The sequence below is a fragment of the Stegostoma tigrinum genome, chromosome 13, assembly GCF_030684315.1.
Source record: "Stegostoma tigrinum isolate sSteTig4 chromosome 13, sSteTig4.hap1, whole genome shotgun sequence".
Taxonomy (NCBI): Eukaryota; Metazoa; Chordata; class Chondrichthyes; order Orectolobiformes; family Stegostomatidae; genus Stegostoma; species Stegostoma tigrinum.
The window spans coordinates 12,716,794-12,743,040 of NC_081366.1; the positions used below are offsets into that span (position 1 = coordinate 12,716,794).

The 26,247-nt window shown below is 47.3% G+C and overlaps 1 protein-coding gene across 3 annotated transcripts in view; it reads left to right on the plus strand.

The window, feature by feature from the left end:
* Positions 1-11,362: 11,362 nt before the first annotated feature.
* The window catches only part of hmmr (hyaluronan-mediated motility receptor (RHAMM)), a 52,046-nt gene continuing 37,161 nt past the window's right edge, over positions 11,363-26,247 (plus strand). For 2 of the 3 annotated variants that reach the window (XM_059650578.1, XM_048543412.2), the window contains exons 1-6: positions 11,363-11,475; positions 17,729-17,827; positions 18,783-18,865; positions 19,969-20,034; positions 20,596-20,784; positions 23,140-23,226. In XM_059650578.1, the coding sequence (XP_059506561.1) occupies positions 11,430-11,475; positions 17,729-17,827; positions 18,783-18,865; positions 19,969-20,034; positions 20,596-20,784; positions 23,140-23,226 (570 nt within the window). In that variant the 5' untranslated portion in view covers positions 11,363-11,429. The remainder of the gene's footprint in view (positions 11,476-17,728; positions 17,828-18,782; positions 18,866-19,968; positions 20,035-20,595; positions 20,785-23,139; positions 23,227-26,247) is intronic. The other variant, XM_059650579.1, reaches the window with a different exon arrangement.

The following is a 26,247-nucleotide window of genomic DNA, read 5'->3' on the forward strand; positions in this document are numbered from 1 at the left end:
TATGATTTTACCTCTTAGAGTTGATGAGTTAAAATTATTCCTGCCAAATATCTCAGTCTCAGCACTGTACATCATTAGCTGAATTCAGTGCGGGGTGTCTGAACCTCCAGGAATCAATATCAGCCAAGTTTCCTACTCTTGACCAATGTCTGCAGAAAGCTGATACGAAAAGCAGGGAGTGAAATTGCCTGTAATCCCTTACATGGGTGAATCTCTAGTTTATTTTAATTTAATCTATTTTTCTAATCAACCTGTACAGAGATGTTATTGCACACCTTGAACCTGGGCCTCCCAGGCGATGCGTAAGAACACTACCACTGCACCACCAGAGGTCCTAAGCAACTACCAGCTAACTGCAGCATTTTAGAAATTTTCCATATCAACCTGTACAGGTCTGCCTCTGGAGCAGGTGGGACTTGAACTCAGGTCTCCTTGCTCAGCAAGCAGAGATACCACAGTGCCTCAAGAACCCGAAACAACATTTGTTCTGTGAGTGGGGTCTGAACCTGGTGAGGGAAATCTGATTGGACTTGAAATTCAATGCTTTAACCACTTGGCCATCACAGCACTAAGTATTTTTAATCAACCCGTTCAGAGCTGCTATCACATAACTCTGGAGCAGGTGGAATTTAAACCTGGGCCTCCCAGTCTAGGATAACAAAGTGTGAAGCTGGATGAACACAGGAGGCCAAGCAGCTTCACACTTTGTTATCTTGGATTCTCCAGCATCTGCAGTTCCCATTATCCCCCTCCCAGTCTAGGGTTAGGGAACAATATCACTGCATCTCAAGAGGACCCTTTTTAACCTAGTTTTCTAATCATCCTGTTTGGAGATGTTTTTGCATAACTGTGGAGCAGGTGGGACATGAACCCAGGCTTCTTGGTCCAGTGTTAGGGACAGTACCACTGAACCTCAAGAGGGCCTTTGGCATTCCAAGGTGATTGGTATGTAACTTGTTTACCAGACTGAAGGAAATGGTGAGGCAGGGGAGATTGGGGGAGAAATTGGGGAGCTGTGCGTTGGAGCTGGGGAGGTGGTTGGGTTGAGGGAGATCTTGATGGGGTAGGAGGGAATAAGAGAAAATGGGATTGAGGAAGATGGAATAGACTTGTTGGGTCCTAATGGCCATTTCCTGAGTCTGCTTATGATTGACTCATGCCAAAACATGGATGTTTTGCCTGTTTTGCCATCCTCCATCATTTGTACAGCAACTAAACATACTAATTCCCAATGGTCTGCATGACATGCAGGGAACTGAAACACATTGTACACAACAATCGACAGTGAGCACATAGTAAATCCCCATGGAACAAAGTGATTATTATTGTTTCCATTGTTCAAAAGAGCCACTTAAATAAACTGATAAAAATCTATCTATGATGTAAACAAGATCCACAGTGGGATTCAGCACATTCTGACTTCACTCACCCACTTTGGGAGGTTTCTTTTGACAATTCTTCATTGGTTAGTTGATTGGAAAAATGTGGTTTTACCCCGTGCTTAGTGCCATTGTTTTCTTGCCCCTATCACTGCCTGGAAACAGACATCATGCAGCTAAAATCCTTACACTGAGAGCAAAATCAGGTGAATCAGTGACCTGGTGTACCCTGCCTGCTCCTTCCTTTACATGTCTTGCCTGTCACACATCCTGTGCCTGTGTGGCCATGCTGCTTGTTATACACTCACTGATCCCATGCTTGTGTTGCCCATTAACTACTAGTATTAAAGCACAAATTGATTTTCCTCTGCATTGATTTCAATAATCTCAAATGCAGGGCTTTGTTAAGTGCCTTCTGGAATTACATATAGCCAATGTCTACACACACTCATGTGTCCCTCACATTAGTGATTTACACAAACAAAACACATTTAAACTTCTTGCCTAAGCCTGCACCTTTACAAGACAGGAGTATTCCAGATACATTTGGAGCAGAAGTGTGTCAGAAAGTCTGCAGACGCTTTAAGTTCTGGTCAATGTGGCTTTATTTGTTGCTCTGAGCAAAATGGTCTGGTAATGTTGAAATGAATCCAGTTTCCACTCCTGCCAAGACTAATATAAGTTATCTCAAAGTGGACTCTGAGCTCCTAGAATCTCTAATGTGTACATAGAGGCCATTTGGCCAATTGAGTATGCATTGACTCTATGAACAGCATCCCACCTAGACACACACCCCCACCGTATTATCCGTAACTCCTCATTTCCCATGGCTAACCCATATAGCCTGCTAATCGCTGGATACTGTGGAATAATTTAGCATAGCCAACCCACCTAATCTACGTATCTTTAGACTTTGGAAAGAAACTGCACACTGGGCAGAAACCCACGCAAACACGGGGAGAACATACAAACTCCACACAGACTGATGTGGTGTAACCAGGATTTTGAAGGCTGTCGCATAAGCTCTTCATATTTCTAACCTACTGATTGTAAGGCTAACATTCTATTAGCTCTATTTGATTATTGTTTGTACATAGTTGCTACTTGCTTATGGTCTGTGTTGAAGGATGTTGAAATCTCTGAGGATCATCACTGCTGAAATAAAACTTGGATCTGTTAATTTAATGGCCCAAATTAATGATCTATCTTATCTAAATTGAAGTCGAGCTACCATAGATTTTTCTCATACTTAAAATTACGACATGCTTATAATCCACATTCTGTGCCACTGATGTTTGTGTCTTAGACAATTTTGGATATGTGCCATCTGTTACGTATTTTGAAGTTGATCGTGAATTGTTGTTGAATCAATGCATTCCAATTCAAGTCGATGTTCGTTATCTACGCGTGGTCACTGACTGCCTAGCCGCTTCCTAAACCAGGTAAATACTTTGACCTTAATTCAGAAGCCTTAAATTGAGTTTATAGACTTTCTTGTACGACCTTCTTAAAGTTCCAATAAACTACACCATGAGCTCTGCCATGGACCACACAGTTTACTCTGTCAATTATTTTAGTTACTACCTGATAAAAGTTGATTAGGTGATGGTACTGAGGCAGGTGGTGATAAGAAAGTCCTGGTTACTGTGAACAAACAGCATGTGGGAGGCTACTGGGGGCATTTGGTTTGGAGAATGGTAATGGAGTGTAGCTTGTGTTGGGGATGGGACTGGGGTAAAGTAGTGAGAGGGGTAATAATAGGGGTATGGACTGAGGAACAGGGAGGATATGGGGATAGTTGACAAGGCTGCTACTGGGTCAGGGTGACAGATGAGAATTACAGTGGGAGTTGAGGTTTCATATAGGCGTAGGGTGTGAGGATAGGCAAGGGGCACTAGAGACGGTGGTTGTGGCAGAGAAGGAGTACTGAAACCATGAGGGCTCTGGTTGAGGACAGGGGAGCAAGGGCTGAAGTAGGAACACTGGGAAGGGAAGACAGGGGTATATGAAGGCAATTCTTATGGGATTGCAGGGACTAATTGGGGCAGGGCAGCTGGAAGTCAGGTGTGAGCATAAGAAGGGAAATCTCTGTATAACTTCACAGTTAGCCATGATGTATTGTCTCTGCCATGTGCTTGTTTACTCATTCAACTTGTCGAAATCGATTTAAAGTCAACTTGCCTGCTCCTTATAATTCTCAATTCTGCCTAGCTTTGTGTCAAAAACAAAGTTGAAAATATTGCATTTTGGGTCCCTAATCTAGGTTGTTAATATATGTCATGAATTGCTAGGGCTCAAGAATTAATCCTTACGATAACCCACTAGTCACTGTCTACCACTCAGAGAAAGATCTATTTATTCCCTTTCTCATTCCTGTCTGTCAACCAATTCTTGAACTGTACTAATATGTTATCTGCTGTACGCCCTATGCTAGACAGGAATGAATGCTTGCTGTAATTCATGCACATGTTCTTTAGATGTGAACTATTGTCTATAAACTATCAGCCTGTTTTACTGAAGTTCCCCAATGAGGGGGAGCTGGGGCCTTGTGTGAAGTGGGGAAACAAGTGTTTAGGAGGAAGTCTTGGATGGAGGTGGGAAGGAGGAGAGAATCCTGGAGAAGGGGAATGGGGAGAAGGATACTTGGGACAGGGGCCAAGAAGAGGATGGAGAGGGCAGGCAGGATGTGCCCTGGAGACAGGAAGTGGGGAGGGGATGGTGAAGGAAACCTGGGTCAGGAGGTGTGGAGGGTAAAGTAAGGAGGGTCTCCTTGGCCGGGAGGTGTGGAGGTTGAAATAAGGGAAGTGTCCGGGGCCAGGGGGTGTGGAGGATGAAGTATGGGGGGGCCTCCTGATCTAGAAGGTGCGGAGGGTGCAGTAAGGAGGGTCTCCTGGGCCAGGAGATGTGGAGGGTCAAGTGTAGAGGATCTCCTGAGCTAGGATGTGGTGGAGGGTTACGAGTGGATGGTCTCCTGGACCAGGAGGTGTGGAAGGTGAAGTAGGAAGGATCTCCTGGGCCAGAAGTGTGGAGGGTGAAGTATGGAGGGTCTCCTAGGCCAGGAGGTGTGGAGGGTCTCCTAGGCCAGGAGTGTGGAGGGTGAAGTGTGGAGGGTCTCCTGGGCCAGGAGGTGTGAAGAGTGAAATAAGGAGGTTCTCCTGGTCCAAGAGGTGTGGAGGGTGAAGTAAGGAGGGTCTCCTGGGCCAGGAGGTGGAGAGGAGTGAAATGTGGAGGGTCTCCTGGTCCAGAAGGTGTGGAGAGTGAAGTGTGGAGGGTCTCCTGGTCCAGGAGGTGTGGGGATGAAGTGTGGAGGGTCTCCTGGTCCAGGAGGTGTGGGGGTTAAGTGTGGAGGGTCTCCTGGTCCAGGAGGTGTGGGGGTGAAGTGTGGAAGGTCTCCTGGTCCAAAGGTGTGGGGGTGAAGTGTGGAGGGTCTCCTGGTCCAAAGGTGTGGGGGTGAAGTGTGGAGGGTCTCCTGGTCCAGGAGGTGTGGGGGTTAAGTGTGGAGGGTCTCCTGGTCCAGGAGGTGTGGGGGTTAAGTGTGGAGGGTCTCCTGGACCAGGAGGTGTGGGGGTGAAGTGTGGAAGGTCTCCTGGTCCAGGAGGTGTGGGGATGAAGTGTGGAGGGTCTCCTGGTCCAGGAGTTGTGGGGATGAAATGTGGAGAGTCTCCTGGTCCAGGAGGTGTTGGGGTGAAGTGTGGAGAGTCTCCTGGTCCAGGAGGTGTGGGGGTGAAGTGTGGAGAGTCTCCTGGTCCAGGAGGTGTGGGAAAGAAGTGTGGAGGGTCTCCTGGTCCAGGAGTTGTGGGGATGAAGTGTGGAGGGTCTCCTGGTCCAGGAGTTGTGGGGATGAAGTGTGGAGGGTCTCCTGGTCCAGGAGGTGTTGGGGATGAAGTGTGGAGGGTCTCCTGGTCCAGGAGGTGTGGGGATGAAGTGTGGAGGGTCTCCTGGTCCAGGAGGTGTTGGGGTGAAGTGTGGAGGGTCTCCTGGTCCAGGAGGTGTGGGGATGAAGTGTGGAGGGTCTCCTGGTCCAGGAGGTGTGGGGATGAAGTGTGGAGGGTCTCCTGGTCCAGGAGGTGTTGGGGTGAAGTGTGGAGAGTCTCCTGGTCCAGGAGGTGTGGGGGTGAAGTGTGGAGGGTCTCCTGGTCCAGGAGGTGTTGGGGTGAAGTGTGGAGGGTCTCCTGGTCCAGGAGGTGTGGGGGTGAAGTGTGGAGAGTCTCCTGGTCCAGGAGCTGTGGGGGTGAAGTGTGGAGGGTCTCCTGGTCCAGGAGGTGTGGGGATGAAGTGTGGAGGGTCTCCTGGTCCAAGAGGTGTGGGGATGAAGTGTGGAGAGTCTCCTGGTCCAGGAGATGTGGGGATGAAGTGTGGAGGGTCTCCTGGTGCAGGAGTTGTGGGGATGAAGTGTGGAGGGTCTCCTGGTCCAGGAGGTGTGGGGGTGAAGTGTGGACGGTCTCCTGGTCCAGGAGGTGTTGGGGATGAAGTATGGAGGGTCTCCTGGTCCAGGAGGTGTGAGGGTGAAGTATGGAGGGTCTCCTGGTCCAGGAGGTGTGGGGGTGAAGTGTGGAGGGTCTCCTGGTCCAGGAGGTGTTGGGGATGAAGTATGGAGGGTCTCCTGGTCCAGGAGGTGTTGGGGTGAAGTGTGGAGGGTCTCCTGGTCCAGGAGGTGTGGGGGTGAAGTGTGGAGGGTCTCCTGGTCCAGGAGGTGTGGGGGTGAAGTATGGAGAGTCTCCTGGTCCAGGAGGTGTGGGGATGAAGTGTGGAGGGTCTCCTGGTCCAGGAGGTGTGGGGGTGAAGTGTGGAGGGTCTCCTGGTCCAGGAGGTGTTGGGGTGAATTGTGGAGAGTCTCCTGGTCCAGGAGGTGTTGGGGTGAAGTGTGGAGAGTCTCCTGGTCCAGGAGGTGTTGGGGTGAAGTGTGGAGGGTCTCCTGGTCCAGGAGGTGTTGGGGATGAAGTGTGGAGGGTCTCCTGGTCCAGGAGGTGTGGGGGTGAAGTGTGGAGAGTCTCCTGGTCCAGGAGGTGTTGGGGTGAAGTGTGGAGGGTCTCCTGGTCCAGGAGGTGTTGGGGATGAAGTATGGAGTGTCTCCTGTTCCAGGAGGTGTTGGGGATGAAGTGTGGAGGGTCTCCTGGTCCAGGAGGTGTGGGGGTGAAGTGTGGAGGGTCTCCTGGTCCAGGAGGTGTTGGGGTGAAGTGTGGAGGGTCTCCTGGTCCAGGAGGTGTGGGGATGAAGTGTGGAGGGTCTCCTGGTCCAGGAGGTGTGGGGGTGAAGTGTGGAGGGTCTCCTGGTCCAGGAGGTGTGGGGATGAAGTGTGGAGGGTCTCCTGGTCCAGGAGGTGTTGGGGTGAATTGTGGAGAGTCTCCTGGTCCAGGAGGTGTTGGGGTGAAGTGTGGAGGGTCTCCTGGTCCAGGAGGTGTTGGGGTGAAGTGTGGAGGGTCTCCTGGTCCAGGAGGTGTTGGGGTGAAGTGTGGAGGGTCTCCTGGTCCAGGAGGAGTGGGGGTGAAGTGTGGAGGGTCTCCAGGTCCAGGAGGTGTGGGGGTGAAGTGTGGAGGGTCTCCTGGTCCAGGAGGTGTTGGGGTGAATTGTGGAGAGTCTCCTGGTCCAGGAGGTGTTGGGGTGAAGTGTGGAGGGTCTCCTGGTCCAGGAGGTGTTGGGGTGAAGTGTGGAGGGTCTCCTGGTCCAGGAGGTGTGGGGGTGATGTGTGGAGGGTCTCCTGGTCCAGGAGGTGTTGGGGTGAAGTGTGGAGGGTCTCCTGGTCCAGGAGGTGTGGGGATGAAGTGTGGAGGGTCTCCTGGTCCAGGAGGTGTTGGGGTGAAGTGTGGAGGGTCTCCTGGTCCCGGAGGTGTTGGGGTGAAGTGTGGAGGGTCTCCTGGTCCAGGAGGTGTTGGGGTGAAGTGTGGAGGGTCTCCTGGTCCAGGAGGTGTGGGGATGAAGTGTGGAGGGTCTCCTGGTCCAGGAGGTGTGGGGGTGAAGTGTGGAGGGTCTCCTGGTCCAGGAGGTGTTGGGGTGAAGTGTGGAGGGTCTCCTGGTCCAGGAGGTGTGGGGATGAAGTGTGGAGGGTCTCCTGGTCCAGGAGGTGTTGGGGTGAAGTGTGGAGGGTCTCCTGGTCCAGGAGGTGTTGGGGTGAAGTGTGGAGGGTCTCCTGGTCCAGGAGGTGTGGGGATGAAGTGTGGAGGGTCTCCTGGTCCAGGAGGTGTGGGGATGAAGTGTGGAGGGTCTCCTGGTCCAGGAGGTGTGGGGGTGAAGTGTGGAGGGTCTCCTGGTCCAGGAGGTGTTGGGGTGAAGTGTGGAGGGTCTCCTGGTCTAGGAGGTGTGGGGATGAAGTGTGGAGGGTCTCCTGGTCCAGGAGGTGTGGGGGTGAAGTGTGGAGAGTCTCCTGGTCCAGGAGGTGTTGGGGTGAAGTGTGGAGGGTCTCCTGGTCCAGGAGGTGTGGGGGTGAAGTGTGGAGGGTCTCCTGGTCCAGGAGGTGTTGGGGTGAAGTGTGGAGGGTCTCCTGGTCCAGGAGGTGTGGGGGTGAAGTGTGGAGGGTCTCCTGGTCCAGGAGGTGTGGGGATGAAGTGTGGAGGGTCTCCTGGTCCAGGAGGTGTTGGGGTGAAGTGTGGAGGGTCTCCTGGTCCAGGAGGTGTTGGGGTGAAGTGTGGAGGGTCTCCTGGTCCAGGAGGTGTGGGGATGATGTGTGGAGGGTCTCCTGGTCCAGGAGGTGTTGGGGTGAAGTGTGGAGGGTCTCCTGGTCCAGGAGGTGTTGGGATGAAGTGTGGAGGGTCTCCTGGTCCAGGAGGTGTGGGGATGAAGTGTGGAGGGTCTCCTGGTCCAGGAGGTGTGGGGGTGAAGTGTGGAAGGTCTCCTGGTCCAGGAGGTGTGGGGGTGAAGTGTGGAGGGTCTCCTGGTCCAGGAGGTGTGGGGATGAAGTGTGGAAGGTCTCCTGGTCCAGGAGGTGTGGGGGTGAAGTGTGGAGGGTCTCCTGGTCCAGGAGGTGTTGGGGTGAAGTGTGGAGGGTCTCCTGGTCCAGGAGGTGTGGGGATGAAGTGTGGAGGGTCTCCTGGTCCAGGAGGTGTGGGGGTGAAGTGTGGAGGGTCTCCTGGTCCAGGAGGTGTGGGGGTGACGTGTGGAGGGTCTCCTGGTTCAGGAGGTGTTGGGGGTGAAGTGTGGAGGGTCTCCTGGTCCAGGAGGTGTGGGGATGAAGTGTGGAGGGTCTCCTGGTCCAGGAGGTGTGGGGATGAAGTGTGGAGGGTCTCCTGGTCCAGGAGGTGTGGGGATGAAGTGTGGAGGGTCTCCTGGTCCAGGAGGTGTGGGGATGAAGTGTGGAGAGTCTCCTGGTCCAGGAGGTGTGAGGGTGAAGTGTGGAGGGTCTCCTGGTCCAGGAGGTGTGGGGGTGAAGTGTGGAGGGTCTCCTGGTCCAGGAGGTGTTGGGGTGAAGTGTGGAGAGTCTCCTGGTCCAGGAGGTGTGGGGATGAAGTGTGGAGGGTCTCCTGGTCCAGGAGGTGTGGGGATGAAGTGTGGAGGGTCTCCTGGTCCAGGAGGTGTTGGGGTGAAGTGTGGAGGGTCTCCTGGTCCAGGAGGTGTTGGGGTGAAGTGTGGAGGGTCTCCTGGTCCAGGAGGTGTGGGGATGAAGTGTGGAGGGTCTCCTGGTCCAGGAGGTGTGGGGATGAAGTGTGGAGGGTCTCCTGGTCCAGGAGGTGTTGGGGTGAAGTGTGGAGGGTCTCCTGGTCCAGGAGGTGTTGGGGTGAAGTGTGGAGGGTCTCCTGGTCCAGGAGGTGTTGGGGTGAAGTGTGGAGGGTCTCCTGGTCCAGGAGGTGTTGGGGTGAAGTGTGGAGGGTCTCCTGGTCCAGGAGGTGTGGGGATGAAGTGTGGAGGGTCTCCTGGTCCAGGAGGTGTGGGGATGAAGTGTGGAGGGTCTCCTGGTCCAGGAGGTGTTGGGGTGAAGTGTGGAGGGTCTCCTGGTCCAGGAGGTGTTGGGGTGAAGTGTGGAGGGTCTCCTGGTCCAGGAGGTGTGGGGATGAAGTGTGGAGGGTCTCCTGGTCCAGGAGGTGTGGGGATGAAGTGTGGAGGGTCTCCTGGTCCAGGAGGTGTTGGGGTGAAGTGTGGAGGGTCTCCTGGTCCAGGAGGTGTTGGGGTGAAGTGTGGAGGGTCTCCTGGTCCAGGAGGTGTGGGGGTGAAGTGTGGAGGGTCTCCTGGTCCAGGAGGTGTGGGGGTGAAGTGTGGAGGGTCTCCTGGTCCAGGAGGTGTGGGGATGAAGTGTGGAGGGTCTCCTGGTCCAGGAGGTGTGGGGGTGAAGTGTGGAGGGTCTCCTGGTCCAGGAGGTGTGGGGGTGAAGTGTGGAGGGTCTCCTGGTCCAGGAGGTGTGGGGATGAAGTGTGGAGGGTCTCCTGGTCCAGGAGGTGTTGGGGTGAAGTGTGGAGGGTCTCCTGGTCCAGGAGGTGTTGGGATGAAGTGTGGAGGGTCTCCTGGTCCAGGAGGTGTGGGGGTGAAGTGTGGAGGGTCTCCTGGTCCAGGAGGTGTGGGGATGAAGTGTGGAGGGTCTCCTGGTCCAGGAGGTGTGGGGGTGAAGTGTGGAGGGTCTCCTGGTCCAGGAGGTGTGGGGGTGAAGTGTGGAGGGTCTCCTGGTCCAGGAGGTGTGGGGATGAAGTGTGGAGGGTCTCCTGGTCCAGGAGGTGTTGGGGTGAAGTGTGGAGGGTCTCCTGGTCCAGGAGGTGTTGGGATGAAGTGTGGAGAGTCTCCTGGTCCAGGAGGTGTTGGGGTGAAGTGTGGAGGGTCTCCTGGTCCAGGAGGTGTTGGGGTGAAGTGTGGAGGGTCTCCTGGTCCAGGAGGTGTTGGGATGAAGTGTGGAGGGTCTCCTGGTCCAGGAGGTGTTGGGGTGAAGTGTGGAGGGTCTCCTGGTCCAGGAGGTGTGGGGGTGAAGTGTGGAGGGTCTCCTGGTCCAGGAGGTGTGGGGGTGAAGTGTGGAAGGTCTCCTGGTCCAGGAGGTGTTGGGGTGAAGTGTGGAGGGTCTCCTGGTCCAGGAGGTGTTGGGATGAAGTGTGGAGGGTCTCCTGGTCCAGGAGGTGTTGGGGTGAAGTGTGGAGGGTCTCCTGGTCCAGGAGGTGTGGGGGTGAAGTGTGGAGGGTCTCCTGGTCCAGGAGGTGTTGGGGTGAATTGTGGAGAGTCTCCTGGTCCAGGAGGTGTTGGGGTGAAGTGTGGAGGGTCTCCTGGTCCAGGAGGTGTTGGGGTGAATTGTGGAGAGTCTCCTGGTCCAGGAGGTGTTGGGGTGAAGTGTGGAGGGTCTCCTGGTCCAGGAGGTGTTGGGGTGAAGTGTGGAGGGTCTCCTGGTCCAGGAGGTGTTGGGGTGAAGTGTGGAGGGTCTCCTGGTCCAGGAGGTGTTGGGGTGAAGTGTGGAGGGTCTCCTGGTCCAGGAGGTGTTGGGGTGAAGTGTGGAGGGTCTCCTGGTCCAGGAGGTGTTGGGGTGAAGTGTGGAGGGTCTCCTGGTCCAGGAGGTGTGGGGGTGAAGTGTGGAGGGTCTCCTGGTCCAGGAGGTGTTGGGATGAAGTGTGGAGGGTCTCCTGGTCCAGGAGGTGTTGGGGTGAAGTGTGGAGGGTCTCCTGGTCCAGGAGGTGTTGGGGTGAAGTGTGGAGGGTCTCCTGGTCCAGGAGGTGTTGGGGTGAAGTGTTGGGGTCGGGGAAATGGATGGGGAGGTCAGAATTTGAAAGAATCTTTGCGGGGGTTGGAAGTAAACAGGGAATGTTGGGAGAACAGTCTGGGGAGAGTTACCATGGTGAAATGGTGGGGACAGTTACCACGGCGACAGGCGCTGAGCATTTCCATGGTGACGGCGTGATGGAGGATTACCATGGTAACAGTGGGGGCGAGGAACTCTGGTGGTCGGGGTGATGGTTACCCGGTTGATAGAGAAGAGGCCCGCCCCCATAACGGTCACGTGAGCGGACCAGGAGGCCGTTGGCGGTTCCCGGGCCTCTGATTGGTGCGCGGTGTCATGTGACCGAACATTCAAACGGCCGGCGGTTGGCGGGGGAGCCGGATCGAGTTATTCCATCAACTGACGGTCGCAGCTCTCGGACGGGACGAGACGGCATGTCATTCCCCAGAGCGCCGCTTAAACGCTTCAACGACAAAGTGGGTGAGTTGCGTTCCCGGGGCTCACAGGGAATCCGATCTCCGAGAACTTTCACTGTGTGTGGGTGAGTGACGGCTCCGCTGCAGGTTGAGGTCTGATCGCAGCCGCTGTCAGCTTTTTGTCATGTTCATGGGACGTGGACGGTCTTTGGCTGGGTCAGCATTTACTGCCCGTTCCCTATTGCTCCTTCAGAAGCTGCTGTTGTTTCCCACGTTCTGTTGGCCTGATGCACTTTGCCTGGTACGATCTGCACGCAAAACAAAACTTTTCACTGCACCAAGGTTCATGTGACAATGACAGATTAAATCAAAAGTATCTACTTTCCCCTTGTCCTTTTACATGGAAGCGAATGTTGGTTTGAGAAGTGCTGTCTAAGGATCTTTGTATTTCTGCAGTGCATCTTGTTGCTGGTACATACTGCTGCTACTGAGTGTCGGTGGTGGAGGGAGTGGATGCTTGTGGATGTAGTGCCAATCAAGCGAGCTGCTTTGTCCTGGATGGTGTTCCAAAAGTGATTGAAGGAGAAATTTCTCTCAATGGGAGGGTGTTGGAAATCTGCATGCAAGAAAAGCCCTTTGGCCCACTGAGTCTGTGTCTTGTGGATGATGCACACTACTGACTGGGGGTTGGTGGATGGAATGGATGCTTGTAGATATGGCGCTAGTCACGCAGACTGCTTTTTGTCCTGTTTGGTCCTGCACCCATCCAGGCCAGCATGGTGTAGGCAACTAAAGCGCCAGGCTGTTTCCGCCAGTTGTGTCTTCGCAGGGTCTTCAAGGACAGGTGTGCAAATTCCAATGTCCTGATTGAAACAGATTTTCCCCAGTCATGCGGTCATGGAGAATGAGGTTTGCTGGCTTATGCTGTGTCTACATCCCAAGTGATCAGCTTCTCAAGAAGGCCCACTTTTCACAGGTTAAGAATGACGTAAACTCTCACAGGACAGAATAAATGTCTGTGAGAACATTCTGATTTGTTGGTTTCATTTGACAGGATGATAGTGGGCCTTCCAGGTAGAGATAGAGATGGATCTCTACTTTGGACTTCTGGCTAAAGATGGTTGCAAATATATTTTGTATTGATTCTCTATCATTGAAAATGGAGATCTTTATGGAGCTTCTCCTTCAGTTAATTTACTTTTACACCATCATTCGTGTTGGGTGTTTGGCAGGACTTTGAGAATTTGGATCTGATCCAACCTGTCGATTGTGAGATCCTTTGCTTACTCAGTTGCTTGCTGCTTCAGCTAGGTTTGCATGTATGTGGTCCTTGGTAATTTCACTGCTTCAGCGTTTCATTTTTTGATATATCTTGTGTTGTTCCTGGTTGTGTGCAGAAAACATAATAAACAAGGCTCAGTCCCTTGCCTTGGTGCTATCAGTAGAGGGGGATGTGCTCGACCATTTGATCATAAATTGTGGCTAAATACAATTCTGTACTTCTAATAGCCTATAATGTCTCAATGACAATGGAGCTGCTAGATTTCCCTTAGTATTCATGGCCAGAGGAGCCCTCCACACCTCCAGTTGTTAACCCTCCGTCCCTTTATGTTGGATTGAAAGAATTCTTTTTGGGACTGCAAGAATTCCTTATAGCACTTCCTGTGCTGACACAAAAAACAGCATCAGATTATGGCTAGCATATACCCTTCAATCACAATCCATATTTCAGTAACAGCTTTTTAAAATGATGTGTCCCCATGTGTAACACAACAGTGAGCCCCAAGGGGATAACTTTGTACCATTGTCAAAAATTTTGGACAGAAGGAAATTTTAATTATCTTCATTCAAGAATGTCACTGGGGAGGACTGAGATTAGGCACAAGGATATTTTGTATATTCATACTTAAGGCAATGTTGATGGTGCTGTTTGAGTTGAACCTATGATGAAGTCAAGAAGTTGAAAGTTGGAGATATGAGGTTTGCATTGTGTCACAACTCGCTGAGGATAGTGCATTGTAATTCAAACCCATCTTTCCCTGAGTTGTCACAAATGTGAAAATTTGATTAAACCCCTGAATTGCCCAATTCTATTTAACTATAATTCAGGTTGACAGATTTAGCACACCCGCCTTTTCTATTAATAAGAAAATAATGATTGATCACAATAAAACTATTCATGACAATGGTAAAATGTTGGTTAGATGAATTTCAAACTGGATTTATAATTTATATAACTTAATCTTTAAAATATTCACTCGGGTGCACAGGGAAACAGACAAGACACAAATATTATCAATGGAGAGGAAAAAGAACATCAGGAACATAATTTTGTATCACAGGTCCAAGATCTTAAAACTAGATGAATTGGCTTCAGAATCCGTTTGAGTGTTTGATGATCAATTTGCAGTTCACTGGCGATTTGGTTGGACTCAGGTCTGTCTTGTTCCGGTGAACTTCAGTATTCGTCATTTTGACAGCTCTGAACATAGTTCCTCCTTGCTCTTTCAACAGAATTTGAGGATACAATTTTCCAGAGCAAGAGAGCGGACAGATAGGGAGATGTTGATATTGCAAGCTTTGGGCAATTTCTAATGTCTTCTGTTTTCATTCCCCTTAGGATCTGTTAGATTGCAACATGATCAATCAGAGGCTTTTTGCTATGCTGAGTTCACTTGACCCCATAACAAATTATGCCAATTGAAAAGTCAACCAAAGATAGATTGTCCAAGCAGAGTTGCTCCTAACACATCAGTAGAGCTGTTTCATCTAGGCATGGTCTTTCTAAAAGTAACATTGTAACATTTGTATCAATCACCTTCACTCATTTTCCAAATCTGCAAATAACTCCTTGTATATTCTCCCTTTTTAAAGTAGTGTGCATTTTTCTCATTTTCAGTCCATACTCAAAAAGATAAATAGGTGGGATCTCTTACAGGCAGTAGATGATTGGGGTTTATTTTGGTTAGTACTTGTGCACAATAATATTTGCTGGCCACTTACCAGTCCAAAAACAGCAGGACTTGGCTGGTGTCTTCTGGAAGTACAGGAGATGAGTAGTTGCTTTAATTGGCACAGAGCATGCGATTATGATCAGGAGACTGGTGACAGCATTTATTTTAGATTGTATGAATTCCTTTTATTGTATGATTCTGGAACAGTCCCCAAATTATGTAATGATCCCAAACCTGCTGCCAATTTTGTCATGAACCTGGTTGAGACATCAAATTGTTACAAACTAGTTAGAAACCCATAATCTTTTTCAAAAAATTTACAGAAGTTAAGATGAAGGAGACTTCCTAAGAGAGCAAAACCACAAGTTTCCATGGTTATGAACAAATAACTGTTATTAGACAATTTAGCAAAATCGTACCATCCATAAAATGCATACAGTTTATTTCTTAACACCCATAATTAACACATGATAAAAGAGATGGTAATGAATTGTGATGAAACACCACATAGTGCACACCAAATTGCCAATGTGGTCGAAACTGATCTGGCCTGAAAGTCCCCCGTGATGAATGGTCCTGTCATTGGCTGCTTCAAAGACTGTTCCCTACTGTCTTGGATTCATGACCTGTTTCACTTCAAACTGTTCTCCAGCATATATTCATTGGCACAATTCCAGATTATCGCCCGCATCTGCCTGAGCCTCCTAAACAGACTTAGTGTAGTTCACTTCCTCTTTCAGCATGGGATTTGCTTTACTCGCTTTAGGACTTTACTGAGCCCAAGATACACAGAGCTATTTAACTGCTGTGGAATTCCCACCGCATCACCAACTCATTGCTGCTCAGTTGCCTTCCCTGCAGTACAGTTAAAATGAGCACTTCTAACATGGAAAGTACATCTCTTTGGCTCAGTCTCTCAGTTTGCTGACCTTTGGTCTCTGTCTCTTCAACAAACAGCTGACCTCTTTACAACTGCTTCAAATTCCTTAGTTCCAATAGCTCCTGAGCTACTCAGCTGCTTGTAACTTCTCACTGGGACCCTATATACAGGATAATAAAATGTGAGGCTGGATGAACACAGCAGGCCAAGCAGCATCTCAGGAGCACAAAAACTGATGTTTCGGGCCTAGACCCATCATCAGAGAGGGGGATGGGGTGAGGGTTCTGGAATAAATAGGGAGAGAAGGGGAGGCAGACCGAAGATGGAGAGAAAAGAAGATAGGTGGAGAGAGTATAGGTGGGGAGGTAGGGAGGGGATAGGTCAGTCCAGGGAAGACTGACAGGTCAAGGAGGTGGGATGAGGTTAGTAGGTAGATGGGGGTGCGGCTTGGGGTGGGAGGAAGGGATGGGTGAGAGGAAGAACGGGTTAGGGAGGCAGAGACAGGTTGGACTGGTTTTGTGATACAGTGGGTGGAGGGGACGAGCTGGGCTGGTTGTGTGGTGCTGTGGGGAGAGGAGACAAACTGGGCTGGTTTTGGGATGCAGTAGGGGAAGGGGAGATTTTGAAACTGGTGAAGTCCACATTGATACCATTAGGCTGCAGGATTCCCAGGCGGAATATGAGTTGCTGTTCCTGCAACCTACGGGTGGCATCATTGTGGCACTGCAGGAGGCCCATGATGGACATGTCATCTAAAGAATGGGAGGGGGAGTGGAAATGGTTTGCGACTGGGAGGTGCAGTTGTTTGTTGCGAGCTGAGCGGAGGTGTTCTGCAAAGCGGTCCCCAAGCCTCCGCTTGGTTTCCCCAATGTAGAGGAAGCCACACCGGGTACAGTGGATGCAGTATACCACATTGGCAGATGTGCAGGTGAACCTTTGCTTAATGTGGAATGTCATCTTGGGGCCTGGGATAGGGGTGAGGGAGGAGGTGTGGGGGCAAGTGTAGCATTTCCTGCGGTTGCAGGGGAAGGTGCCGGGTGTGGTGGGGTTGGAGGACAGTGTGGAGCGAACAAGGGAGTTACGGAGAGAGTGGTCTCTCCGGAAAGCAGACAGGGGTGGGGATGGAAAAATGTCTTGGGTGGTGGGGTCGGATTGTAGATGGCGGAAGTGTCGGAGGATGATGGGTTGTATCCGGAGGTTGGTGGGGTGGTGTGTGAGAACGAGGGGGATCCTCTTAGGGCGGTTGTGGCGGGGGCGGGGTGTGAGGGATGTGTTGCGGGAGACGCGGTCAAGGGCGTTCTCGATCACTGTGGGGGGAAAGTTGCGGTCCTTGAAGAACTTGGACATCTGGGATGTGCAGGAGTAGAATGTCTTATCGTGGGAGCAGATGCGGCGGAGGCGGTGTAATTGGGAATAGGGGATGGAATTTTTGCAGGAGGGTGGGTGGGAGGAGGTGTATTCTAGGTAGCTGTGGGAGTCGGTGGGCTTGAAATGGACATCAGTTACAAGCTGGTTGCCTGAGATGGAGACTGAGAGGTCCAGGAAGGTGAGGGATGTGCTGGAGATGGCCCAGGTGAACTGAAGGTTGGGGTGGAAGGTGTTGGTGAAGTGGATGAACTGTTCGAGCTCCTCTGGGGAGCAAGAGGTGGCGCCGATACAGTCATCAATGTACCGGAGGAAGAGGTGGGGTTTGGGACCTGTGTCGGTGCGGAAGAGGGACTGTTCCACGTAACGATGCCACCCGTAGGTTGCAGGAACAGGAACTCATATTCCGCCTGGGAACCCTGCAGCCTAATGGTATCAATGTGGACTTCACCAGTTTCAAAATCTCCCCTCCCCCCACCGCATCCCTAAACCAGCCCAGTTCGTCCCCTCCCCCCACAGCACCACACAACCAGCCCAGCTCTTCCCCTCCACCCACTGCATCCCAAAACCAGTCCAACCTGTCTCTGCCTCCCTAACTTGTTCTTCCTCTCACCCATCCCTTCCTCCCACCCCAAGCCGCACCCACATCTACCAACTAACCTCATCCCACCTCCTTGACCTGTCCATCTTCCCTGGACTGACCTATCCCCTCCCCACCTCCCCACCTATACTCTCCTCTCCACCTATCTTCTTTTCTGTCCATCTTCGGTCCGCCTCCCCCCACTCCCTATTTATTCCAGAACCCTCACCCCATCCCCCTCTGTGATGCAGGGTCTAGGCCCGAAATGTCAGCTTTTGTTCTCCTGAGATGCTGCTTGGCCTGCTGTGTTCATCCAGCTTCACACTTTATTATCATCACATATAATGTTGTCTTTCCAGGTCAGCGATGCTATATGATCCTGTGACCAGTGCTACATGCAATTCTTCAGCTGTAGTCTAATCTGTCTTGTTTAAAAATGAAATTATTTCTGTGCTATAATAGTGTTGACTTTAAGTCACTTGACACTTGTAAAAACACACTCGTCCCCAGTCATTGTTGAATTGCTTTCCTGTTTTAGGCTGTGCGCCTGCACCAGGTCACTATGATATTAAAGAGTTGGAGGGTTCCAAGGGTCCTGTATCTTTTGAAAAAGCGCACCGATTTAAAAAGCACAAAGGTAGGAGTACTGTTTTTCTGATGTAGTTATGCAATTTCTTCAGGATTCTCGGGTAACAGAGCATTCATTGTTCTGTAATCACTTAAAATTTGAAATTTGTTCCCTTAAACATTAGGGCAATAGGATGCTTATGATAGTGCTTTAGCAATAGGTGGAATTATCCCACTAAGGTGGATGATAAACAGTGCCATCCATATACTAAAAACAAATAGCGAAATAAAACCTTATTCATAGCTGGCCTAATACAAATACCTAAATCACTACCGAATGACAGCCATCACTTAAATGGAAAGCTTTCAATCAAATCTGTGATACAGCACCTTCCATACCTGCATATTTTCGTTTCAATGTCAGCTATATTACTTTGACCATGGATGAATCTAAATGATTTTCATTTTACAGGGTGCTGTTATGATGGCTGTTAAACACAATTATATTTAAAATAATTGCAGAGTATTCATAGGATTCTGCAATTCCAGAAATGTATTTACTAGTTTCAAGTAAGAATGCAACCTGTCTGTTTTTATATAACTAAGTCCTGTATGAGTACCGTCGCAACAATGTTTCACCAAGCCAAGGTGATTGGTACTAGGTGACAATAAACAAGTATTGCCATCCCAGATAAGGTGCTAATAGATTTTCTTTGCTTTCTTACATCTAGCTTTGGCACCTAATTGGCTATCAAATCCTTTTTTTAAAGGACTTTTGCATTTGTCAATGGTAAAGTTGGTGGTGAGGACAAATGTGTGGACTGATGTGACACTTAAGGTGTATCCTCCCTATTTATCAGACAGCTGCAGGCAGCTGAGTACAGTGGGGGTGAGGAATGAGTGATAAATTATTTTCAATAGTTAGAGTACAAAAATAAATTTTTCGGTCTTTTATGTTGCCTAAACCTGCTGATACAGTGGATGTACAGTGCATTATTCCTCCAATCATGTTTTTTTCCCCCCAGATACAGGAAACCCTCAGGTGGTTGTTGAAACTGAGAAGGGTCTGATGTCACCAAGTTCACGGAAGAATCTCAACTTTGGAGCAGTTAGTAAAACTAGTTAACTGAATTACTTAAAATGCATTTAAAAATTATTTAGCTCTGAATGTCGTAGATTTTAACTCTAGCATTGTTTGACACTTGTAGACATGATTAGGTTTATGTAATGGTTGTAGATAAGACTAGCATTTTTTAAAAATGATTGTTTGTTTGTTTCTTTGCTATTGAATGCTTTATGTATTTGCTGGTACGAAAGGTGCTTATTTTGAAACTGTGCACCATGAGTAACTCCATCTCCCCTGACTTGATGAATTTTGGCCTATTGAGCTGGTTCCCATTGTGCACAGGTGTTCATTGGTCAATGTATACCAATACAGTAATTTGTGCTCTTGACAATGGACGATAGAGGAGGAGATGTCCCTTAAATCCAGGCTAGAAAACCAGTAATAATACAACCTTGGAAAGAAACTTTACGGAAAATTGTCCGGATTCTACCATGATCTTTTTGAATTGTAGAGCAGATTATATGTGTTATGCCTATGATAGCGATGTTTAATGACAGTTTGCTGTCAACAGGAGCTCTTATTTGGTTCCTCCTAATTTATTTTGGGTCAGTGAGTCAAATAACTCAGAACAGATGTAACAAATGGCAAGTAAACCTCTACCAACGGTTAACAGCTAGTTAGGTTGGCACTGAATAAGTATCACTGTGTTACCTGAGATGATGAAGATTATTTATTTTCTTGAGGACCAGAAGTTTACTGATGTAACCCGTGGAGGTCTGTAACACAAAAAAATTGTATCTGTGCTTAAATAGCCTCAGATTGTAATTGTTGGCCTGCCCTAAAGTCCTGCATCTTGGTTTCAAATATTTCAAAACCTGTCTGAGAGAATGTTCCATGGGAAAAAAAATCGAAGTGTTAGTCTTGGCTGATCTGAGGCTCCTGTTGCTTACTGTTATTAAATTCAGACCTCAAAATTATTACAAATTTGATTTCCACAATACAGTTACAAGCTCAAGGTTGGTGATAATAACAGCATTTTGTGCCACAATGAAGCACCTTCTACATTCATGCCTGTTAACGTTATTTTCAAATGTGGCATATTGTTAATTTTTAATGGGAGTTTTTCTTGTTTGAATTGTCTTTAGAACAATTTGCAGAAGGATGCTACCTTGGTTTTGGAGCTTAAAAAGCAGAAAATGTTGGAACAAGAGGCAAGTACATATTTAACAATAATTAGCATTGACAAAAAAATCTGCCATCTATTTTAGCCATTAAAAGTAACACTGAGAACTGGGATAGTAGCAACAAAAATAATGGAGTTGCTTGATTTTTCAGGCGATTCCCCACAGTTAATACCATACAGTAATGCTAGTCAGTAATGAAAGCTTTCTGTTACGCAGGAAGTTGGGACTGAGTGTTGTATTCATGTAAAGCAGGCAGAGGGTGAAAGATTGACAACCCAGATGCACGAATTCTCTATTTGGCTCAGCTAAATACTAAACTTTTGTGTTTTCACAAAAAATTTTCATTTAGTCAGTATTTTATACAGAATTCTGGTTATTATTGTCAGATTCTTTCAATCCTTTGGTCCTTCAGTTTTCACATCTTCAGCCAAAGCACGAGCATTTGTAATCTGTACATGATAAATGCAGGAAAACGTTTTCTGGAATGGCAGTGAAGAGCAGTTTACTTTGCATCTATGAAGACTAATATTTATCTAATATCCCTTTCATATTGGAAAATGCTCATATAAAATGTATGTACAATTGTAGATCCGATGCCTGCTGCAACAGCGTGGGGAACAGGACAAAAGACTGCAGACTTTGGAAGAGGAGCTGAAAAAAATTGAAAGTAAACTAACTGCAGCAATGAGAGAGAAAACATCCCTGACGTCAAATGTTGCTTCCCTAGAAAGACAACTTGCTGATCTTCACAAAGCCAATGAGTTACTGAAAACAAAGGTATTGTGACTGTGCCCTGTGATCCCTTCCTCATGGCCACCTAGAATTTTGCACTCCTTCAACTGGAGCATTTGTTATTATAACATTTTTTTTGTGTCATGTATATCTATACTTGAGGAAGAATACCCTGTTGTGCTGATTGTCTAGTTTAAGATTTTGATTTACAATTAAAAATGTACCCCAATCTAAATCAATTACAATTACGGACTGGCTCTTTCAAAGTCAGTCTAAAATTTACGAGTCCTTCATTTCAAGAGGTAGTCCAGATGGATGTATATATCCAAGTTTTATGTTTATTAATGTATCATAACAAGTAAATGATACTCAATACAAGTAGTGGTTTGCTATCTATCCACATTAGAGTGCCAAGTAACAATGCTGGTTAAATCTGGCCACTTAGATTTTATTGACTGAAATCCTGTTGTCTTTGGTCTTCCTCCTTGTGCATCTACTAAAGCTCAGGCATTCTTAAGCTTTACTAGCCACTTTTCCTGTGCTTGATCAAAAGCATCCTAAACTCTCTTTGGCTTACTAGTGTATGATCAGTTCATGGTCATTCTTAGACTAACTAAGCAATGCATGTCCAATTCCTTGTTGGTTTCTTTAAAAGTCGTGGTCATCTTAGTGATGTCACTTATGGCTGTCTCCTTATTTCAGTCTTTAAAGTGGTAATCATTTTATAAGATTGTCCCTTTTTGTAACAGTTTATCCTGCTTAGCTTACACATTCCATAGATAAGAACCATAGAATCCCTGCTGTGTGGGAACAGGCCATTTGACCCATGGTGTCCACACCAACCCTCTGAAGGGCATCCTGCCCAAACCCACCTCTAACCCTGTAATCCTGCATTTCCCACAGCTAAGCTACGCATCCCTAGATACTGTGGGCAAGTTAGCATGGCCAGTCCACCCAACCTGCAAATCTTTGCATTATGGAGTATGAGAGCAAACCAGACCACATGGAGGAAACCCACGTAAACACAAGGAGAATATATGAACTCCACACAGGTAGTCACCCAAATTTGGAATTGAACCTGTTTCCTGGTGCCATGAGGCATCAGTGCTAACTACTGAGCCGCTATGCTGTCCCACTGAGCCGTTAATGTGTCTGCTTTGGGTATGTAGTGTCACCTGCTAGAGATCAGCTATCGTCCCAAATGATACCTCTGAAAGTCTTGAGAACATACAGTATTCTTTCACACAAGAGCTATGCTTGATTCCACCATGGAAAAGAGTGTTGCAGCATAGTGGTAATGTCCCAATTTCTAAGCCAGGAGGACTGCATTCAAATTCTGCCTGCACCTGAGGTGCAAAATAAAATATCAGTCCGAAGGGGTTGAAATGTCCTGGAGCTGAAATTATTGACCTCTTACAACTGTAATCATCTTATTTTGAGCCAAATGTGTCTCCAGACACCAGAGATTTTTCCCCTCGATTCTGATTGCCTCTGTTTTTGCTAGGGTTCCTTGATGTTATGCACAACATTGGATAAGCAGCCTGAAAATTTAGCAACACTTAAATTAAAAGGTGATTGTGGGGTAGACCTCATCAGTTTATATGTGAAAGCTAATGTCCTGCCTTTGGATGATGTTTTCAAGGAGCAGTATATAGATGGAAAATAAGGAGGGATCAAGTATCTATTCTTGGAGGACACCAGAAGTAATGGTGTAGAAAACGTCATTAGAAGAGATACTCTGGCACCAACTAGATAAAAATTGACACTGTGATAGGTGTCCCATTTAATTGGACACCAATGGAAAGAATTTTTATGTACAGTGTAACATTCAGATCTGTTCATTTTATTTTTGTATTTTTGTTAATTGTTATTGTTGTTTATTAAATAAGATATCTTGCTAGCGAGTTTTGAGAAGATTTGTAGCTCAGGTTGAGGTTCTGGATGTGAGTTTGCTCGATGAGCTGGAAGGTTAGTTTTCAGACGTTTCGTTACCATTCTAGGTAACATCATCAGTGAGCCTCCGACGAAGCGCTGGTGTTATGTCCCGCTTTCTATTTATATCTTGCGTCTTATATATTTAATTTTATTGGAACAAATTGATTTGCAAATGTTCATAGGGCTGTAAATGCTGGAAATACTCCCAACAGGTCAAGCAGCATCTTGGAATAGAGAAACTTAATGTTTCAAGCTGATTTTTTTTCTTAAACACTGGAAGTTAAGTATGCCCTCTGTGAATGGGTATTTGTGTGCTGAATTTAGTGTTTAGTGTAGAATGGGAAATTAAGTAAGAATGGCATCTTATAAGAATAGAATATCATCCATTTCATAATTGCCAATCATTTCTAAAGAACAAAATGTATTAGTGCTCAGAGTGCAAAATTTGCTTTTTGTTTCCTTCAGTTTTCTGATGATTGTACCAAGAAGAAAATTAATACCCTGTGCTTAGAGCTGATTGAAGTAAAGAACAAAACTGATGCAAAGGACAAGGTATTTGAAGCTTTACTAAATGGGTTGGAGGGATGATATTGGCATTTTGTTTGTGGGATAAGTCTGAACTTGTATTTCTCGCCTGCCACCACCACTAAACCACCCTCCTGCCAGGATTTAAAACAAAAAATGTGCTGCCATTTGAAGTCTCTTGAAGATGTAATCCCTGAGTGGTTGATTTATAATAAAAAAGTTCACTCAAGGTTTGAAACCATATATGTAGCTGGAGTTGAGAAACAGATCAGCTATTATTGCCATTGAATGGCAGAACAGGCTTGAAGTGCTAAATGACCGTAATTTCATCCAGGAAACCGTCTGTGAATCAATGCTGTTGATATTAAAATATGCAGACGTTCACCATCTTTCACTCTTGATCGATAACAGGAACGTCATGAAGGAGGTTAATCTGGTAGTAAAGTTCACATCTTGGATTTCTTTGTAAAATATAATTTAATGCTGCAAGTTTGAGAGTAAATTATTTATTCATGCTTTAGTCCTTTGAGGTAGTGATATTTTATTAGAATTTTAGTAAGTGACCACTAGTTTATAATGACTTCTGCATGTACACAGGCCCCTAAATCTCAGTTCGTACAAGCAAAATAAATAAAAGCCAGAATAGACTATTTGTCCCTTTTAAATCCTGTCCTGTCATATGTGCTTATTGCTGGATCTTAGCTCAACTCGACCTTCCTGCTATATCTCCAATTCTTTGATCCCTTAAGTTTTATCACATGCCTTGAATGATCTCAACAACTGAGCATTTCTGGGATAGAAAAATCCCTGGTCATATTGCTTTGAATGAAGAAACTTATCTTCACCTCAGTCTTAAATGGTTGACTTTTTCTCAGGCTTATTTTATGGCTCACAAATACTAGATTCCCCAGATGGGGGAAGCAAAATCTGTTTGGACCAACCCCAAGGCATTTTTAAGGTCATCTGTCAATGCTGAACCTGATCCACTCGAGCTGTCCTCTGATCACTTAATTCCGGGATTCATGAAATGTATGAAAGTGATATTCACTTGTACATAGTTCTCCAGATCTAGCCTTACCAATGTCCTAATTAATTGTAATAAGTCAACTTTCCTCTTAACACTGGCATACGTTTTTCTGTTTCCTCATTACTTTTGGTACCTGCATGTCGACTTTGTGATGTACATACTGCGGGGCTGACCAATTTCGTTCTGGAAGAGGATCACATTTTTGTTCATACTTAAAAGGCTGTTGAGCAAATTTCAAAAATAAAGTTTGACACCACATGAGACATGAATTTAGAAATAAAAGTTGGGGTTTGAAAAACATGTGCAATTTCCTGAATGGGCCTCTGAGACCTGGATTTGACTCACCTGAACAAGGAAAGAGTCAATGCAGTAAATTAACTATTTTTAAAAAGGTTAATCAATAAAGATGTGCTTTAAAGAAAAATGCCAAGATGCAGAATTAGCCCATTGAACCAACTTTGCCCTTTTTGCTTAAGAGACAACTCTCTTCCTCTCCCCCACGCACTCCTACTCCACTCAAAAATTGCTGTCACCAATGCTGCTGCCCTAAGTATTCAAAGGTACACACTGATAGTGTTCCCCATTACTGGAAATGGGTGACTTCATATTTCATTGCATTCCATCTGCTTCTTTACAGTTCTTCTCTTTTCACCATTTTCAAAACTTAAGTAGAAGAGAGTTGTAACACCAATCCCCAACTTGTAACTGAGTAATGGAGATTAAGCTTGAATTTTTCTGTGCTATGTGGTTAGAGATGTCTGATTTAAAACCAGCTGAGGCATGCCTCTGCCTTCCCCATCCCCTTCCACTCTTCGGATACTGAAGTCTTGCAAATGATGTCAACATTGTAATCTTTGAGGTTGTAGATATGCTCGCTGAACCAGTGGGTTTGGTTGCAAATGTTTCATTGCCCTGCTAGGTAATATTGTCAGCGTAACTCTGATGAAGCCTTGGTGTTCTGTCCTGCTTGTCATTTACATGCTTCAGTTTGTTGGAGTGTTTGTACCACTTCCGGTTCTGTTTTACAGTGGTTTGTTCAGACGGTCTAATTCAATGTGTCCGTTGATGGAGTTCTGGTTAGAATACCAGGCCTCCAGGAATTCCCTGGCGTGCCTCTGTTTGACTTGTGGATTATGGATGTGTTGAACCAGTCAAATTCATGTACCTCTTTTGTCCATGTGTACTGAGACAAGTGAGAATTGATCGTGTCTCTTGATGGCTAGTCTGTGTTTTTGTATCTATATTGTCAGTTTTCTTCTGGTTTAGCCTAGGTAATGTTTCTTATAGTCCTTGGATAGTGTTTTGTATATTGCACCAGTTTTGCTGGTTTTGGGTATGGGATCCTTTACGTTTGTTAGTAGCTGTTGAAGGGTGGTGTTTGGTTTGTTGGCTACCCTGATACCTAGAGGTCTGAGTAGTTTTGTGGTCATCTCTGAAATGTCTTTAAAGTACAGTAGGGTGATTAATGAGACTGGTCGTTTTGTGTCTTCCTGTTGTGGTCTGTTCTTGGAGGTAAGCGGATTGTGCTTATCGGGTATCCATTCCGTGTAGGTACTCCTGTTCTGCTTTGTGTAGTTCCAGGTTGCTGCAATGTGTTGCAGCTTGTTTAAATAGTGTCCGGATGCAGCTCCGTTTGTGGGATTTGGGGTGGTTGCTAGTGTAACTGAGTATCTGGTCCAACAGATGGCGATAGAGCTGACAGCACAGTTAGGGAACTGGATTACTAGATCTTTGAAGAAATTACACAGTTCAGGAGACATCAGCAAGACAGACTACCAAAAAAAAATAAAGCCAGAGGGATCCAACACACCCTGCTTCTATGGACTACTCCAGGCACACAAACCGGGAGTCCCCCTCAGACCCATCATCTCAATACCAGGCGTGCCAACATAAAATGGGCTTGCCAAAGAATATGAATTGGAATACTTAGTTTCCAACACTATCCACTCCTCCCAAGAATTCCTCAAGATCATCAAGGACACCAGGATAGAAGAGGACGTGATACTGATATCCTTCGATGT